Here is an 18,236-nt window from a genome sequence, read left to right on the forward strand (position 1 = left end):
TGCTGTGTGGTATATATGGGGGGGTGATGTGTTTAGTGCGTGTGTCACCAGTAATTCAAGGAGCTGAGAGCTGCCACAGAGTTCATTAAATGTGTTCTTGTTATTAAATAGAACAGTTACGTTCAGTACCGGATTCGTGTCTTGTATTTACAGAAGAACGGCACACATTGGAGGGATGTATTCAAATGGATGTGTGTTTGGGCGGATGTAGGATTCAGATTTGGTTCACTGAATCCTAAGTATTTGGGCCGAATCCGAAACCGAACCCTGGATTTGGTGCATCCCTAGTTTATGATATAGATTTATTTTATTCGTTTCCTCCGTGATGACACATTTTAAAGCTGCGCGCACACGCCCTCCCACAGAACAGTCACTGACAGTACAGGACTCCGGGCTGCAGTTATACCCGACTCGCAACATTACTGAACTGTCCGCGTCTCACTTTGTTGGCTCTCGGCAGTTGCAGGTACAGGATTGGTTGCTGTCATCGAAGCAACGTATTGATTGGCAGGTTTTGGTGGATAATAACATCAATTTGAACCAATTATGTTTGTTTAGTATTTACTGTCCAATAGATGTGAACTAAGCTTAAAAATACTAACACAGACTGGCACAGCGAGGCTGTCACAGGCAGCTCACACAGGGTAGTGCTGAGTGCGCAACTCATAAGAAAATAAGAAAGTTTACAAACAAGAGGAGGCCATTCGGCCCATCTTGCTCGTTTGGTTGTTAGTAGCTTATTGATCCCAGAATCTCATCAAGCAGCTTTTTGAAGGATCCCAGGGTGTCAACTTCAACAACATTACTGGGGAGTTGGTTCCAGACTCCCACAATTCTCTGTGTAAAAAAAGTGTAAAACTTGTAGACGTCTTCATTAATACAGTCTAATTAATGATAAGGGGGATGAATTTAGGTTCCAAAACGAAGTTTATGTCATAACAATAACCTAACCCTAAACCTGAGGTTCGTGGGCTGTTGGCCGTAACTTTAAATACACACAGCAATAACCTAACCCTAAACCTGAGGTTTGTGGGCTGTTGGCCGTGGATCACCAATTAATTCTCACAAAGTAATCAAATTCAAATTCAATCTGGCTTTATTAGCATGGCATGAGTGATCCAATGTTGCCAAAGCATAGCAACATAAATGTTACATAAAATAAAATATAATGTTAATGAGACACAATATCCCCCCCCCCCCCCTTCTTAACAGGATGTAAACAATATAACACCCCAACTCAGTCTAATGTAACAATAAACAATGCAGTTCTATTAAGTGTCTACACACTGTCCCTCAGGCTTGGACAGGCACACAGGTACTGGGCTGCCAGCTGTCAGAGCCTCTTCTCCCAGCAGGAATGGTCTCTATACTAGCTATATGTATACTATGTTATGGACAGACATGTAAACACACATACATTATATATATATATATATATATATATATATATATATATATATATATATATATATATATATATATATATATATATATATATATATTACACCCAATTAACTCATGAGTTTGGTACATATGATATTAAGCAGCTTTCCTATCTGGTTCAGTTCGGTGGATGCTGAGTTCCCTGCTCGGGTTCCCTGCGCTGGTTCCCTGCTCTGGTTCACTGCGCTGCAGGCTGCTGCTACATAGTTGTCCGGCTGTGTGGGTAGCTGTTGCTGGCTGATCACTCTGCCTGTCATTGCTGCACAGTGCATGGTCTCTGGGGCTGGGGGTTCTGTGGGCTTGGTGGCGGCTGGTCTCGGTGTAGGTGCTAATGGTAAGTGTTTTCCCCTCCACACCCTGTTTATGGTCACGTGGTAGGGGTGCTGAATAGGAATGAAGCACGATGTAAATTATGAGTTGCGCAGGCATCACTATCCTGTGTGAGGTCCTTGCGGGAGCTACGCTGTGCGAGCCTTCATTCTGCAGCCATATATTGAAAAATTGAAAATACAGCAAGGAAAAAAGAAAAAGCCAGGATTTATTTTAAATTTTATTCACAGTTGGCACTGAGGGCATCCAGTTTCCATTCCAGTGGGCATCTACCGTCTACTGGAGCCTACTAGAACTGGAAGCTGATTGGCTGACGATACTGAATCGTTTTCTAAATCCCTGTTTGCAGTAGGTTTGGAATTCTTCTGATTAGGCTCCACGTGGCCACCTTACAGGTTGCTATGACAACGTGTCATCTTCATGTCACAGCACACTGTTTTTAAATTTAGTCGTTATCTCTTTTAGACGAGCCATGAATTGCTGTCCTTGCGATATTATCAATTCAATGTTTAAAACAGAGAGGGCCACTCAAGACGGGGTGCTATCGCACCCTCCAGAAACAGAGCCGCCTTTGCGCAGTAATGATCCCCCGAGATCAAGGACAACTGACGGGGTGACGGTTGAGGTGAAGGAAAAGAAAAAGGCCAGGAGAAACATTTTTATACCCGAGGTTAACAAAGTGACGGTCACATATTTTGGCAGCGAGGCAGCAGTTGATAGGGAACGGGACAGGACTGACAGTAAAAATCAATTCATTATTCACCCTTACTGTTGTTTCAGGTAAGAACTCGCTGACGACAGCGTGTTTAAATCACCACTAGTTATCACTTTAAACAGCAATGTGAATGAATATATTACCAAATATTCAGTTGGTGTAACGTAAGTCATTCCAACTTTTAAATTAAATTAAATTAACATTTACATTTCAATTTGACATTTAAATGGGAAAACCACAGAAATAATTTAGAAACAACATGTTTACTTAATATTGCACCTTTTTATTTTGCGTCTTTGTTTTTCTCGGCAATCATACTCTTCTTTATTCAGCATGTCATTAGTAATGTTTTTTGTTGTTGTTTAAAGTGACGGTTTATTTCCCATGTTCTGAATATTACCACTACCCTATCATGTTGATTTTTGTATACTACAATTCCATACTGTTGTTTCTGCTTAGAGCATTATTGATCACTCTCACTACCCCTGACTGCTCTGCAACAGCGAGCGCTTCCAGCTTACCCTGTGCGCGATTTTCCTAATGGCCCCCCGATACAGTAAACGTTTTGATGGTGCGATTTTCCTTTGAAACTCTCAATGTAATACGTTTTTTTTCCCAACAATATGGAAGGCCAAAAAATAAAATGAATTGCCCTGAATGCGATTCTTCTATTCATAATGCCAAGGTAGGTGTGTGTGTGTTGGAATTAAGAACTTGTTTAAATCTTAGTACAGTATTCCAGTTTTCCCAGCTGACCCCTCCTTGAAAAGCCTGGTCTGTCTTTCTGCACCCATGCCAGCTTAACCAGTTCTAATTTAAGTCCCCTCTAAACTTTGTAAAAAATATATATTTCATTTAGTAACTAACAGCTGCCACATAGGCCTACCACCTCACTTAATACATTCGGTTTTTAGGAGTATTTCAGAAGCAGACCCAGTCAAAGGACCATTAGCTTGCTTTGTGGCATTGTTCTGTAAACTTCACCACTAAAATGTATGCCTTTGAATTCTTGTTTTTACAGACGTTATTGGATTGTGGTTATGCTAGTGGTCACATTAATCAATGTCTTGATTATCCCGCTGGGTGTGAGTTTCTTTAGTGAAGTAATTCATAAGGATCCCCTATGGCTAGCCTACAATGTTATTTCTGACAGCGTATTTATTGTGGATCTTGTCTTAAATTTCTACACTGGCTTCATCAGTGATGATAAGGCGGTAAGTTTCATTTTACTGTAACACAATTTTCAATGCTAGTGCTTACAATCTCATAAAACAAAGGTTAGCTTACTGAAACTAGTTTAAACAATGTACATTTCCAGCTCCTGAATGTGTGTGCATTTGTTAGGGACCATCTAAACTAGTACATGTTGCCCAGAGTCACAGGGTACAGAGATTGAATAATGACACTTAGGTAAAGTTGAAGTAACAAATAGTTCTATATTTTAGAGCACTTGAAGCAAGAAGGACTGAGTTGTCATTTAGCTTGCAGATAAACAATTCAAGGTCAATAACACTAAGTTCAAATGGGTTACCAATAACAGAAGCTTTTGCAATTACGTAGGTAGATATCTACCAAGGACCTAAATATCTCAATGAGTCTAAATCAATAAGAACAAATCTTAGAAGAATATTATCAATAGATAGTGGAATTTACCATGCACTTGGAGACCAATTCTGTCAGTAGACAGTAGCATTAATAATGACTTTAGGGACCAAACATTCATAGTGGAAAGAAAATAAAGAAATAAACCAAATGAAGTGTACACAGAAATAGTGGCAATTGCCTCCTTTCTAAAATAAAACAAAAACACAAATATCAGATAACATCAGCATGTGACATTCTTCATAGTTATACATGCATTGAACATGCACCAAAGTCTGAAGCCATGCATTTAAATTTCACAGTGAACACCTCTACATGTGCAATAACACAAGCATATGTAATATTCTTTAAAATACACAAGATGCAACTAGTTTTGTACAGTTCGTAAACCATTTTAAAAGCATTATATAACTGTTCTATTTTGTGCATTAAAACATTCTACTTAAAAACATTCTTGGGTGCAATTACCCCCAGAATGTTTTTACATTAAGTGATTTTATCATCATCATCATCAATATACTTGCACAATATGCAGCTAATGTTATTCAGTGTTTGAACACGTTCTACTTTTACAGTTGGTTCACAGTACAAAGACACTCTTATACATTTCAGTCTGTGTACATGATCACACCAATACAGTATCACCTCAGAGTTACGAACACCAAGCTTATGAACTGACCAGTCAACCAAATACCCCAGTTTCAGCTGGAAGTATGCAATCACTCAATCAAGCCTACAATGTAACCTGATTCCAGTATAAAAAAACACAACGTTAACCTACTGAAATGGTAAGAAGCAAATGTAATACACTTTCAGTTGAAAGAAAACATTAAGAATATTTTTTAAAACTTGACCGTGGTATTATCCTCAGCAATGGGAATATACAGTATCGGGAAATTGTCAGAGATATTTTTAAAAATCCTTCAGACGATGGACAGCAAAGATCGTACACAACACTGCTGATGATGATAAAGCTCTCGTAAGCCGCGTGCTGGTTATGGTCAGAATTACTGTACCAGCAAATGTATCCAGACAGAGATGAGGCAGATTTCAAAGGAAGTGAGGGCAATTTTAGTTTTAAACATAGTTTAGTTTGTTTTCAAGCCAAAGGGCTCTGAGTGACTGAGCAAGCTGCATGAATTATTAGTATTACATTAATCTAGGTTTTCCTGGATGTTTAAATCTGTGTTTTTGCTAATTATAATTTGAATAGTAAGTTAAATTTAACATTTTACACATGTATAGTATGTTTTTAAAACCTATCAAACCATAACAATATGAGTATTGAATTACTGTGCTGTATTATTCGCCAGATTGAGGGTGTAGATGACAGGAGTGCACGTTTATTGAAACCTTTGAGAATTCATTTTTCAGAGTTACAGACATTTCAGACTTATAAACAATCTTCATTCCCAAGGTCTTTTAACTGATGCTATACTGTACTTAAATTTTCACCCTTTTACTCTTACACAGAACCAACATTAATGTTAATTTAACTCTACAACTGCATTGCTATTTTTTCTTATTTCCAGGACATTGTCTTAGACTTGAACAAGATAAGAAATCATTATTTTAAATCATGGTTTCTTCCAGACCTACTTTCAGTCCTGCCAGTTGACTACTGCCTTCTAATTGCAAGAGTAAGTTGTAAAACATCTACATAATTCTGTAGTATTGTTACTTCTCTGTGACCCTGTTTTCAGTTTTTAAGGGACCCTACACTAACTCATATTTTGGGGGCCCTATCCATATTATGGTAAATGGTGTTATTGGCATATTGGTTATCACATGCGAGTGATAATAGATGCCGGTTATTAGCAACCCTGATAAAGACAACTTTCAGTTATTAACAACATTTTCCCAGGAACCAGTCCTGCCCCATAGACTTTAATGTTAATCGAATTATGATATTAGCAACTGCACATCGCTTATTGACAATTTTATTACTGGTTGCCAGTGCTACAGAGCGCACTTGTATGATTTATGCAGATATTTCATGTAGCTTTTATAACACACTGACTTCGCAACTGCATATTTCTGGCGGACTGAGGCAGAATCGTGGCTTTGAAACTGTCTACGAAACTGCACGCAAAATTGAGATGGATTTACAGTAGGAGGTGGTACATTGTAAAAAGCAGACAAGCTTTTCTGCATAGTTTTCCATAAATGCATCCAAAAACAATGCTAGTACTGTGCTTTCCAACATCTTGAAAGCTCTGTACGACAGAGCACGCTACCTATTGAACGAAGTCCAGGTATGCTGTAATAGAAAAAGAAATGCCTAGCCATCATAAAAGAAAAAAATGAACCGAAAAGCAAGCTTCTGTACGCCTCTCTTCCTGTGTGACCTGTGCCCGCCCACATGCAGTTCTCCTGGGGTCCGGCCCTGGTTCCATGACATAATATAAATCTGTAGTGCCCAGCAACCATGTTCACTTCTAAAATGAACAGTTCACCTTTCTGTGCACTTATTTTGTCTGACCTTAACAGCCAAGTTTTTTTCCCCAAAGGTGGTAATAAAAGGTTATGTTTTCCAGAGGTGAGGTTTGGGGCTCAAGCTTTTCCCTTAAACCGTGCTTAACACAGTTTGAGCCAAATAGGCATGCTCTTGCTTGAATCAGTAGGACTATAAATAACAAGGTCTGTTATAGCTCTGGAAGCTGTATTTGTTTTATGTTATATTAACATTTTACAAGAAATCTCAATAGAGCTTTTTTTGCATTGCTTTCTAAGGAAATATAATCCTCAAGTGTTGTAAGTGTATGGGGCACTACACATTATATGTTGGAAAAATGTGATTGTAAAATTAAAAACAGGAAATTATTATTCGTTCCTTCAGAAAATATTACTAAGGAAATTCCTACAGGACGGTTGTAAAAAAAAAAAAAAAAAAAAAAAACTTGTATTTCTTATATCCCCCAAATCATTTAGGTAAACGAAAGGCTTTTGTGAGTCATGTGGTTCGTTTCAGGCTCTTACAGTCTTTAGGTATTTCAGTGATATGACTTTCTTTTAAGTCTGCAGGTTTGGTTTCTACTTATTCATCTGGATATACAGCGGTATGTATTACACGCATGATCAAGATAACCAGACTGCTCAGCTTACTACGATTACTTCGGTTTTTCAAATTGGTTCGGTATATCCGCACCTGGGAAGAGGCAAGTATACTTTTTTTAAAAGATATTTTCACAGGGGGGCTGCCAAGTGGCGCATCCAGCAAAGGCACTCCACATGGATGTGCCCTATAGCCTGGGGATCACAGGTTCAAGTCCAGGCTATGTCACAGCCAACCATGACCTAGGGAGTTCCTAGGGGGCAGCAAACAATTGGCCAAGCAATGCCTGGTTTGGGAGGGCTTAGGTCAGTAGGGGAATCCACAGCTTACTGCACAGCAGCGACCCCTGTGGCCGATAGGACACCTGTGGTTCTGCAGTGGAGCTTCCAGATCTATGTTGTCTTCCAGCACTATAGGTCTGGTGGCCTCAATGTGGATGCACAGCACAAAAAATGACAGAGAGCACATTTCAGATACTGTTAGACATAAATACATTTCTGAAATATGTGGCACAAAATATTATATAGTATTAATTGTCACTCAGACTTCTGTTTGGGAATGTTTCCATATTACAACAATTTTTCAAAGCAGTGGGATGAGTACATAACAGATATGTAAATTAAAACCTGGAATACACAATTTGACAAAGCAAAGTGGGGTGAAAAATGCAAATAATAGTTACTGCCGACAAGCGCTTACAAAATAAAATTGATTCTGCCATGTTTTCAGTAGAGGTGCGCACAGACAGTGGTCTTGATTTTTGGAGTGGGCGATTTGTCTGCAATTTGCTCACACTGTGAAATCCTGTATAGGCTAATAGAAACCACCTTACATTTCTCCTCTGTTGTAGGTCCATGTGCATGGAATAGTTTCAGCCATGAAATTCTTCTACTTGATTGCCATTATTGTTCTCTTATGTCACTGGAATGCCTGTCTTCAATTCTTGGTTGTTTTAATGCTTGACTTTCCAGACAAATCCTGGGTACAAGTGGATGGCCTAGTGGTAAGGATTCTGCTTTTTACACTTTCATGCTGATTGTAGTATATCAGGGTGTCTATTGGTAAACTGGCCACTAACTTTGTATCCATTTTGAAACAATTATGTTAACAGCAAAACTACCAAAATGGCCATCTGACCATGTTGGATAGGAGGTAAAACCCAGTCCCCCAGAACACGAACAAAAGTAGCAGTGCAAGATGAAAACCTCTACCAGCTTTGCGGAGTAAAGTATTTCCAGAGGGCTGTCCAAAGAGTAGTCATAAAACCCAGCCCCCAGGACTAAGATGTGGACTAGAAAATCCTGTAAATCTATACTAACTTAATCCTGATTGCAGTGTACCAAACAGATGGTCCTGGTAATTGGTTTCACTGATCTGAACAAGTGGAATCATTTAAACAGATAATGAGGACTGACCTACAGCTATGGCCAAAGGTGTTGCATCACCCTATATAATTAACAAATTTTACTTCGTAGTCAACTGAAACCTGCTGAATAATGTTACATTAATATATAAAATTACATAGAGATTTGTAGTTTTCCAGATGATCAAAAAACTGAAAAAAAACAACATTTTGAAATCTTAACATGAAATACTGTGCTACTATTATGGCTTCCGGTAGACTTTTGCGATTGCGATAATTGAGTAGTTTCTTTGATTCATGATGTAAAATAAAATATTTAAATACAGTTTTTTTTTTTTTAATGATTTCTCAATCAGAAAATTCTAGGTGATGCAAAACCTTTGGCCCTACACGGACTATTCAGCAATTGTACATGTCCAGATAAATTATAGTAAGAAAGAGTAAGACCCCAATAAATAAACATGTTAGCAATACTAATTTTAATAATATTAATATGTTTTCTCTACGTGTGTGTCGTTTTTCTATTATAATTATGTTAGGGACTATTTTCCTCAGCGGAATGTTAAATGGTGAAATATCAGAAGTTCAAGGTTAATATAGGTTTTAAAGTTTTTTTTAAAGAGAAAATAAATTATTTTCTAATAGCGATAGAGCCCTCTTGATGCAGGCTCTACCATGTGGTAGATGTCCTTGACTTTCATTAGCACCCTCCCCTATGGCTCGGGACACAGTCGTGGTCATCTACCTCGAGGCTCTATCGATAGCGAATATATATATATATATATTATATATATATATAATATATATATATATATATATATATCATATATATTAGTAGCGAATCATCGCTCCCGCAAAGGGCGTCTGTGTAGGGTGTCCCGAGGTTAGGTGTCTGTCAACTCCGCCCTCAGTTTGGGCCCTGGAGCAAACCCTCGACTTGTATATGATTAAGTCACCTACCAGCCCTGCTGCTGCCTTCCTCCATGCACGCTAAACTCTCTCGCCCCGGACTTGCTCACCAGGCTACAGTCTGATGAGTGCGTGCCGGGGTACCTGCATCCACTTCTGACACCAGTGTAGCGTTCCCAGTTCCCGCAGGCAGGTGCATCACACAGGGCGAGGCAGTCCACACATAGGCGGAGGGCAGGCACAAACCCGGGACCTCTCGCACTAAAGCATAGCGCCGATACCGCTGTACAAAAGAGCCGGCTCCTTTGCAAGGAGCTTATATCGGGCTTATGTCTTTCGATGTGATTAAGTCATCTACCAGTCCTGCTGCTGCCTCCTTCCCCCATGCACGCTACTATATATAGTACCAGTCAAAAGTTTGAGTACACTTGCTGGAAACTAGGTTTTTTTCATAATTGACAATGTTTTACGTCGTATACATTTCTGTAAATACTTGAAAATGAAAACACATGTTACAATATACAAAACAAAACATAAGGAGTATCAAAGCAATGTTCAGGAAAATTGAAAATTGTCTAAACTTGGATTCCTCAAAATAGCCACACTTTTCCTTAATAACAGCCTCACAAACACGAGGCATTCGGTTAACAAGTTTGAGCAGGAAATCACCCGACATGTCTTCCCAGCTCTTCTGCAGCAATTCCCAGAGATGTAGGGCACTTGTGGGTAGCTTTGCTTTCACTCTTCTGTCCAGTTCGCCTCATGCAAGTTCTATGGGATTGAGGTCTGGAGACTGGGCAGGCCAGGTCATTAGATTGAGTTGCACTTTCCTTCTTCGCCAGATTGTTCTTGCACAACTTTGAGGTGTGTTTCGGGTCATTATCTTCCTGAAGAATGAAGGACTGCCCAACTAGCCGTAATCCTGATGGAATGGCATGTCTCTTTAAGTATGCTATGATATCCTGGTTGAGCTTGCCATGGACTTGGTAAAGATCACCAACTCTGTCACCATCAAAGCAACCCCAGACCATGACACTGCCTCCTCCATGCTTGACAGTGGGAACCACACATGCACAACTCATGCGCTCACCCTCTCTGCATCTTACAAATACTCTGCGGTTGGACCCAGATATTTCACATTTTGACTCGTCGGTCCATAAGACCGACTTCCACTCCTCAAACATCCAGTTTCTGTGTTTTTTGGCCCAGGTAAGTCTCTTCCTCTTATTCTGCACTCTTAACAATGGTTTCTTGGTTTTTACCTCTCAACCAATATGGCCTTTTGATGCCATCTTGGAATTATTATTATTATTATTGTTATTATGAAAAGCTGTCTTTAGTCCCCTTTGAAGCCTGGGATGAGTCAGCTGGGTGAAGCCACTTGCTCTGTGGCATAGAAGCAGATGGGTTAAATATTTTCTGTAAGTATTGTAAATGTGACTTTTTGCCTTGTTTTGGGGACTGTGCATACTATTATAGAACTGTTTTTGTTGTCCTGTTTTATATAAAAACTCAGAAGATAACCCTAAGTGCTTCTTTGGTCTGATTGTATAGATGTATGAAACTATGTTTATTTCATTTTTTAACAGGATAAGTCTATTGGCCAACAATATTCAAAAGCCATGTTTCGTGCATTATGCCACATGATGACACTGAGTTATGGAACTACTGGAATTCCAAGAGGTAATGACAATTGAATATATTGATAATATGGTTTTCAATCTAAAAGCAGCCCAAGGAGAACTTGTGAATTTTTACCAGGAACCAAACTGGATTCCCCCCTCCAGCCATTCCAGGCATGGAATGCATACTTCCAAAATGTAGAAAAGTACAGTACAATGATGACTTCAACATTCTAGAAAACGGCATTCCATTTGGGTGCCAAAAGTTAAGATTGTGTATTCCTTTTAACAAGATACACAGATAAGTTTGATGTCCTGGATCACTATAGGCTGTTTGGACTTATTCATTCTCTACATATGATTTAAACAGTTGAAGGTGCAAAGCATTTGCTTTATGTATGAGTATTCTTCATCTGTTTACGCTATTGAGCACAAATCCCACTTCTTACTTTCTTCAGCATTGTGCCACAGTGGGCTTGTTGCCATTTTATTTGAGGAAGTGATCTTAGTATTTTAAAGTATTATGAATTGAGAAATCAGGTAACCTACTGTTTTTGAAACAAGTCCTCATGTGTCTTCCTTTTCCCTACTTTTAGGGTTGTCTGACATCTGGGTTGTGGTTATTAGCATGCTGATTGGAGCAGTTATGTATGCACTGCTTCTTGCCAGTCTTACCTCAGTGTTCACAAATTCTGAGGCTAGCAAACAAGCTTATGACGTCAAGGTAATTTACATTTTGTATTGTAATTCTACAGTAATAACATTTTTGCATTTACAAAATTAAAATATAAACCCATGTTTCTTCTAAAATAGTTATTTTTATGAATAATAAGAATAATATTCATCTTGTAAATTACTCACCTTCACCTGTATCTAAAAGAACAGAAAATTGCTGGAAAACTTGTTTGTATTTTTCAACTAATCAACACATCATATCCAAGTGCCATAAAAACTCTGTGTGGCTTGCATTCATGTTGCATCTTTTTGTTTGGCCTCTCAGTCACGCATGGCGAGGCCAAACAGGGAGACGGCCGTTTTTACAGCCTAGAGCAATGGCTACACTCAGCCATTGCTTCCCTAAGGTTTCCTCCTACCAACGTGTAGGTTTTTTTTTTTTCCTTATCTGAGAGCGGTTCATATTTAGTTTCTGCAGGGTGCGTGGCAGACCGGAGAGGCCATGTTGTCCCTCAGTACTTTTCATGCGCGGGGGGCGTGCGCCTGTGTTTCAGCTGCTTACTTTTCATTCATCCTTTTCCTGTTTTGGGGGTAGGTGGCATTGCGCCACTGAAGTGTTGCGTTACCATTTATCCTTTTCATTTTTCCAGTCATGGTTTGGTGGCTTTGTGTTTTGGGGGAGGTGGCCCTATGAGCCACTTCTTATCCGTGGAACTAGACTACATGATGTCATTGTGTTTTCGTAGTCGGCCAGCATTGGGGATAGCTGTCAGCACCCATGGACAAGGTCTTTCTGCCAAATACATTATCATCATTAATTTGTCTGTTCAATTGCAATTTAAATTATCCACATTGCGGATTCTCCATACTGAATTAGAAAATTGTACACTTATCCTTGATTGTGTACATAATTGTAGATCAGTGCTGTTCTAAACAGAAATGTCAGGATCATCTTATATGTAAATTATTATCACAGGATAGACTTTAAAAGTGGGTCATTTTCTACATGCTTGACTTTCACCACAGAGTAAAAATGTATTGCAAATGAACCTTTATCTACTGAAATGCTTTTTTGCTGTGTACAGTGTAACTCATGTAAGGAGTACATGCGCTGCCACCGTCTACCATCTGATATTAGGCATCGGGTTATGGATTATTTAGAAAGCAGTTACCAAGGGAAGTGGTTTGAGGAGGATGCTATCCTCATGGAGCTATCAGAATCACTGAAACAGGTATGGTGAGAGATACAGGCTTTAATATTAAACAGGGCTTTATTCAGGGGATTAGAAAACAGGAGGCTAAACATAAAAAAAAAAAAAAGAATAATGCCTTTCTTTTGAGACTAGGCTCGCAGTGTTAATAAGCTGAGTCGGTACCCAAAAAAGTTTGCAGCAGTGGCTAGCTCCACAGTTTTTAAATCTCAGGTTAAAATCCCCCCCAAAAAATAAGAAATATCTGATAGCTAATTAATGTTTTAATCTTAAAACTATAGAAGCGTATATTTTTAAACAGTGTTTGCTAGCTACAATGTTCTTGCTTTCAGACAGTTTATTATTTGTACTGTCCTAGCAGTCAATGATGGCCTACCCCCAATTTACACTATTTCTAGTATTTACATTTTTTTGTCCAGCCACTTTATTTCCCAGAAATTATTCACAATTACAAGCTACTGTAATTCAAAAGGCAAAAGCTGTCAGCTACACAGGTGAAATTCATAAATTGGAAATCTAACTGAAAACTAGCAACGTAACGGCCCTTCTGAGCCAGTGTTTCAGTAACTTACTCATTTTGGTTTTAATGCGCCCTAATCCTTGCACCTCATAAGTATCTCAGTTATATTGTCTCTCTCAGAGCATCAATGTTGAAAGGTTTGTATTGTTTATGATTTTCTGCAGTGTCTGTAGAACACTGGTGATCTTGTTGCCACTGAAGAAAGATACAGATCACTTCCAGAATAAAACAGCCAATAAAGAAATGGAGGTGGCCAAAAAAGTAGATACGGTATATGCAAAACTGTAGTGTGTGCATATGCCTGCCACCACTTTATCTCACCATAGTTCTGTCAACAGGGATATGTATCCCCAGCAATGGATAATCAGGGTGCTTATTAAAGTGCAAGGACTGAAATCGGATTGAAAAAAAAGTGATTAGTGGAAAAATGTGGACTAGAATTGTAGCCTTGAAGTCCCGCATGAAGGTTTTTCGTCTGACTTCATGGCTGGAGTTCTTGATCGTAGAACCTTCAACTTTTTTTCCAACAGGATGTAATCATTTATAACTGCCAACGTCTTGTGTCTAACATGCCACTTTTTAAAGACACGGACCCAAACTTTATCACAGCGATGCTCGACAAACTGCAGTTTGAAATGTACCAAACAAATGATGTTATAATAAGGAACGGTGCACTTGGCAATCGCATGTTTTTCATTGATAAAGGTACAGTGCTGGTGGAGTCGGCAAACTTAATGTGCCAACTCAGAGATGGAGATTTTTTTGGTGGTAAGCAAAACCTTTTATTCTTTTTATATATTTTTTAATGTATTTGTATTTAAGCTTTTCAATTAAGCATGTTTCTGAAATGTTTTAAAAAGTGATTTTTTTTCTGCATTGTTTCCATTGTAGAATAGAGATAATGGAAGCCTATGTTAAAATGTTAGTTAAAATAATAACAAACTAGTATAAATAAAATCTTAATAGTCAGTACATTACATATAAACCATATTGCTAAATGTGAATTACCATAGGTGAAGTATAAAATGTTAACTGGTTGTGGTACTGGGGTGGGCATTCTGTTGCCCATTTTACCCCACTAAGACTGCTTGCTGACAAGTACCTTGTTATATACGTTGTATTGTGGACCAGCTAACACTGAGGTCTAAATTCAGTAGTCCTGCTACAGTTGCTACTACAGTAGTGTGGCTGGAGACCTGTTAACAATAATCTAGTATTTTTTTGCATTTTATTCATTTTAAGTTATTTTTCATTTTTATATCAGTATTCTCACCCTAGAATATTTTAACTTACATTATTTCTTTACAGCATTATACTTACTGTTTCTATTAATTAATCTTACTGTACTGTTTGTTATATCATAAATGTCTGAAATGTTTCCATGATGTTATGGGGTACACAATTGCTGTATTGGCATTTTAATCTTTTGATACCAATGTTATGCCAGCAGATGTCAGCCTGAGAGAGGGAAAAACATACCTTAGTACATGGTTGACTAGTACAGTCAAATCATCTTCTAATAACCACAAGAGATTATTGTGACAGATCTTTGCAACGCAGAATGAAATTGTGGTTTAGACAGTAGCTGTAATCATCGTCACCTGTCAGTGTTTGCATTTATACTGTGTTGTTAGCAAGAATAACTGTTACAATAGATAGTGGTTCCAGTTTGTTTTTACAGATTTGCATGATGTCAAGGCTGGGGCGATGCCTAATTTTTCACTATCGACATATCGTTCTCTGACAAAGCAGATGCATCGATTTAACATTATGAAAGAGTTAATGTGGAGCTGTATTACATCTTTGTATGCATATAGTAGTTAAAAAGATATATTTATTTATTTACCTTATTCGTTTGTATCAGTTGGGGTCAAAGCAAAATCCAAAAACAAAAAATAGCCCACTTGTTTAAATCCATAACAAATCAGGGTATCAACCAATCAAGAGAAAAAAAAAAAAACTAATTTAAAAAAAAATTATCACTGTCCATAGCAGTTTAGTAATAAGAGTGTTGTCCATGGCTTATATTTTAATTGTGTTAAAAACATGATAGTGTCCACATTTTGTTTTAATTTAAGCGATGACTGGTACCTGCTCACAGTCTGCCCAGCATTACTGAATACCTGCTCACTAACGATCTTGGTTGTTTTTCTTCATTTTTACTCTGGGGTAGTTCAGATGAATAAATGCAGATTTTGTTTGAAGTTTTGTAGGGTGCATTTCACTCTCATTAAGTGGCCATGCAGACTAGTAGTGTTACCAGAGTATCCCAAACATTACTTTCTGTACTTTCTTGCTGTTTTACTTTAGAAAATAGTTGCTAAACATCGGAAGGCATTGTATTTGTAGCTCAAGTCGATACAGTATTTAATTATAACACAACTCTCTTAACTTGCTCTGTTACTTTTAAGACTTCTGCACAGATGCAATCCCATCAGTAAACACTCACAGGGGGTGGGACAGGGGGGAGAAGGTGAGCTCAATCGCATGCAGATTCAGGGAGTCAGAGCTGAGGGGAGCAGAGAAGCTCTGCTCTTAATGCAAAAGATAATTGCAGATTCCAAATTTAATAAAAAATAAAAACTTTCCTTTGCTTTAACCCTTTACACAACAATGATCCACAGGCTTGACTATATATCGATAAATTGATGCATCGTCTTAGCCTTAATAATGTCTATACACATTCTGCAGGAATGATCTGTTTGAGGGTCATGGTGTTACAACAGGCTTGGTATTAAAATCTGACCTGTTTATCGTTTCCTTTTGATAAATAGGTCTCAAATGTGCACTTTTGACAGAACCACGTGCTGTTTATGTATTTTTAAAACATGCTATTACCGTCCAGGTGAAATGACCAAGCCAGAGCAACTCTAACTGAAAGCATTGCTTGCAAACATAGATTTATTGAGCTAAGTGTAGTACCATATGTCATATTTTAAAATAACAATACAAGTTTCTTTCAGAACTTGACATTTTAGACTTATATAATAAACAGAAGTACCGAATTATGGAATTATTGTGTTTTGCTACAATCACTTAAAGGTTCTTAAAAAGAACTCTAGAGACGGGATCTTTATTTACAGGTGATTTAATAGGACTTCATATCCAAGGCATTTTACATGTTTTAAACTTAGAATAAACTATCACGGAAAAAAACAGTGAAAAAAAAAAAAGATGTTATCTACATATAGTCATTACATTTAAAAAATGGGCAAAGGTTGTTTACAGGGACAACAAAGGTGATATACAGTATAATTTCTGATGCTTTCAGGTGTAAGATTCTACAAGAAGCCTGCTGGATAGTTTAATATCAGATCTGACCTTTGCTGTAGTAGTTAACCAAAGACATCTAAGAGAACAAGATTTGTTATCAATCATAAACAGATGCCCTGTGAGATTTAAATCTTGTTGACATTGCATTATTAATAAAGATAAATTAAAACAATGTGAATGGAAGAGTGGTTTAGGTAGGATGAACCAAGGGCAAGTGGAACGTGAAATTAAGAGGATAAAACATTTTGAGTCGTATAATACTCGTAAAAAAACAACATGCAAGTAATTGTTGTGGGTTGTTTTTATATTGTTAAAATGATATAATATGTATTTCTTTCAGTGAATGTCCCTTTGCTTTTGGGTTTGCTTTTACGTGGGCCTTCATCCTAAAACATTTGGGATTTGTCACCTGTATGTATTTCTCAGTCCTCGTGCACTTGTACTTTGCTTTGGCCCTGTGAACCTCCCCAGACAAACTGAATGAAAACCTTTTCTTTTGCTGTCCATGACAAACAATTCTAATGTACTGCCTCCTTTTGATGTGGGGTACTACGATACATTTTTTGTAGTGCAAAAACTACAGCACAGCATTTCAATGTTGGGAATCATACACAGTATGACAATAAACCTGAATTAGTTGTTTAGTCTCTTTCTATCACAGATACTATACCACTATCTGTAAATGTAAGTAATGCCGTAGTTGACTACAAAACCTGGATTTATTCTCATTTTATTCTCATTTAATATAATTGTCATATTGGAAGAAAAGCATTTGCTCTGTATTTGACCATAATACTCTACAGTCCTGTTATGTCCAGCATTGATGGAAGTGATGTGGCAAGTGATGTGCTTTGTATCCCAATTCTTTTTAACAAAATGCAGTTTTATGGTACTTCCAATACTGCAGTTTAAATTTGGTTTATGAGGCACTGGAAACTACAACAAAAATAAAAAATAATCTTGTTAAATCCTGTCAGAATTCCACTGCAGTGTTACTAAACAAAAAAGAAAAAATAATTGTCATTATAAGCAGCCTATTAATAGGCACATTTATAAACATTGACTGGAGGCTATTAATTACAGTTTATCATAATTGTTCATTTATAATGCATTAGATTCTGAAAGTAGTCCTGAATAGGTAACCACTTGCACTATGCTTATAGCTTATAGATCCTTTATTGGGTGCAACACCAGAATGTATGTGGCATTTTGGAAGTTTTACAACTAGTACATTAAACTGCTAATCTGGCAATAATATGAATAATCTGGAGCATATTTATTGCTCCTGGCAATCATTAATGATTTTTACAAGAACCGCATGATGTGTTCCCTCTGAGCCTATCGTTCACCAAAATGAAATCTACATTTCTTTAGCTCAGAGCTGTGAATTTTGTTGGAATAAAATAAGCAGTTATACTTAATCTTTTTTTTTTTTCAAAGAAATTGCTGATCAAATATGGTCATAAAAATTGAACAAATTTAATCTTTAGAACCAAACATTGCTCCAAACTTTTAAAC

At 37.7% G+C, this 18,236-nt stretch overlaps 1 protein-coding gene across 1 annotated transcript in view; it reads left to right on the forward strand.

The window, feature by feature from the left end:
• The first annotated feature begins 11,685 nt into the window (after positions 1-11,685).
• The window catches only part of LOC121317747 (potassium/sodium hyperpolarization-activated cyclic nucleotide-gated channel 2-like), a 47,371-nt gene continuing 40,820 nt past the window's right edge, over positions 11,686-18,236 (forward strand). Inside the window, exons 1-3 of the mRNA XM_041253891.1 lie at positions 11,686-11,763; positions 12,800-12,946; positions 13,976-14,213. Coding sequence (XP_041109825.1) covers positions 11,686-11,763; positions 12,800-12,946; positions 13,976-14,213 — 463 coding nt within the window. The remainder of the gene's footprint in view (positions 11,764-12,799; positions 12,947-13,975; positions 14,214-18,236) is intronic.

This window comes from Polyodon spathula, chromosome 6, assembly GCF_017654505.1.
Source record: "Polyodon spathula isolate WHYD16114869_AA chromosome 6, ASM1765450v1, whole genome shotgun sequence".
NCBI lineage: Eukaryota > Metazoa > Chordata > Actinopteri > Acipenseriformes > Polyodontidae > Polyodon > Polyodon spathula.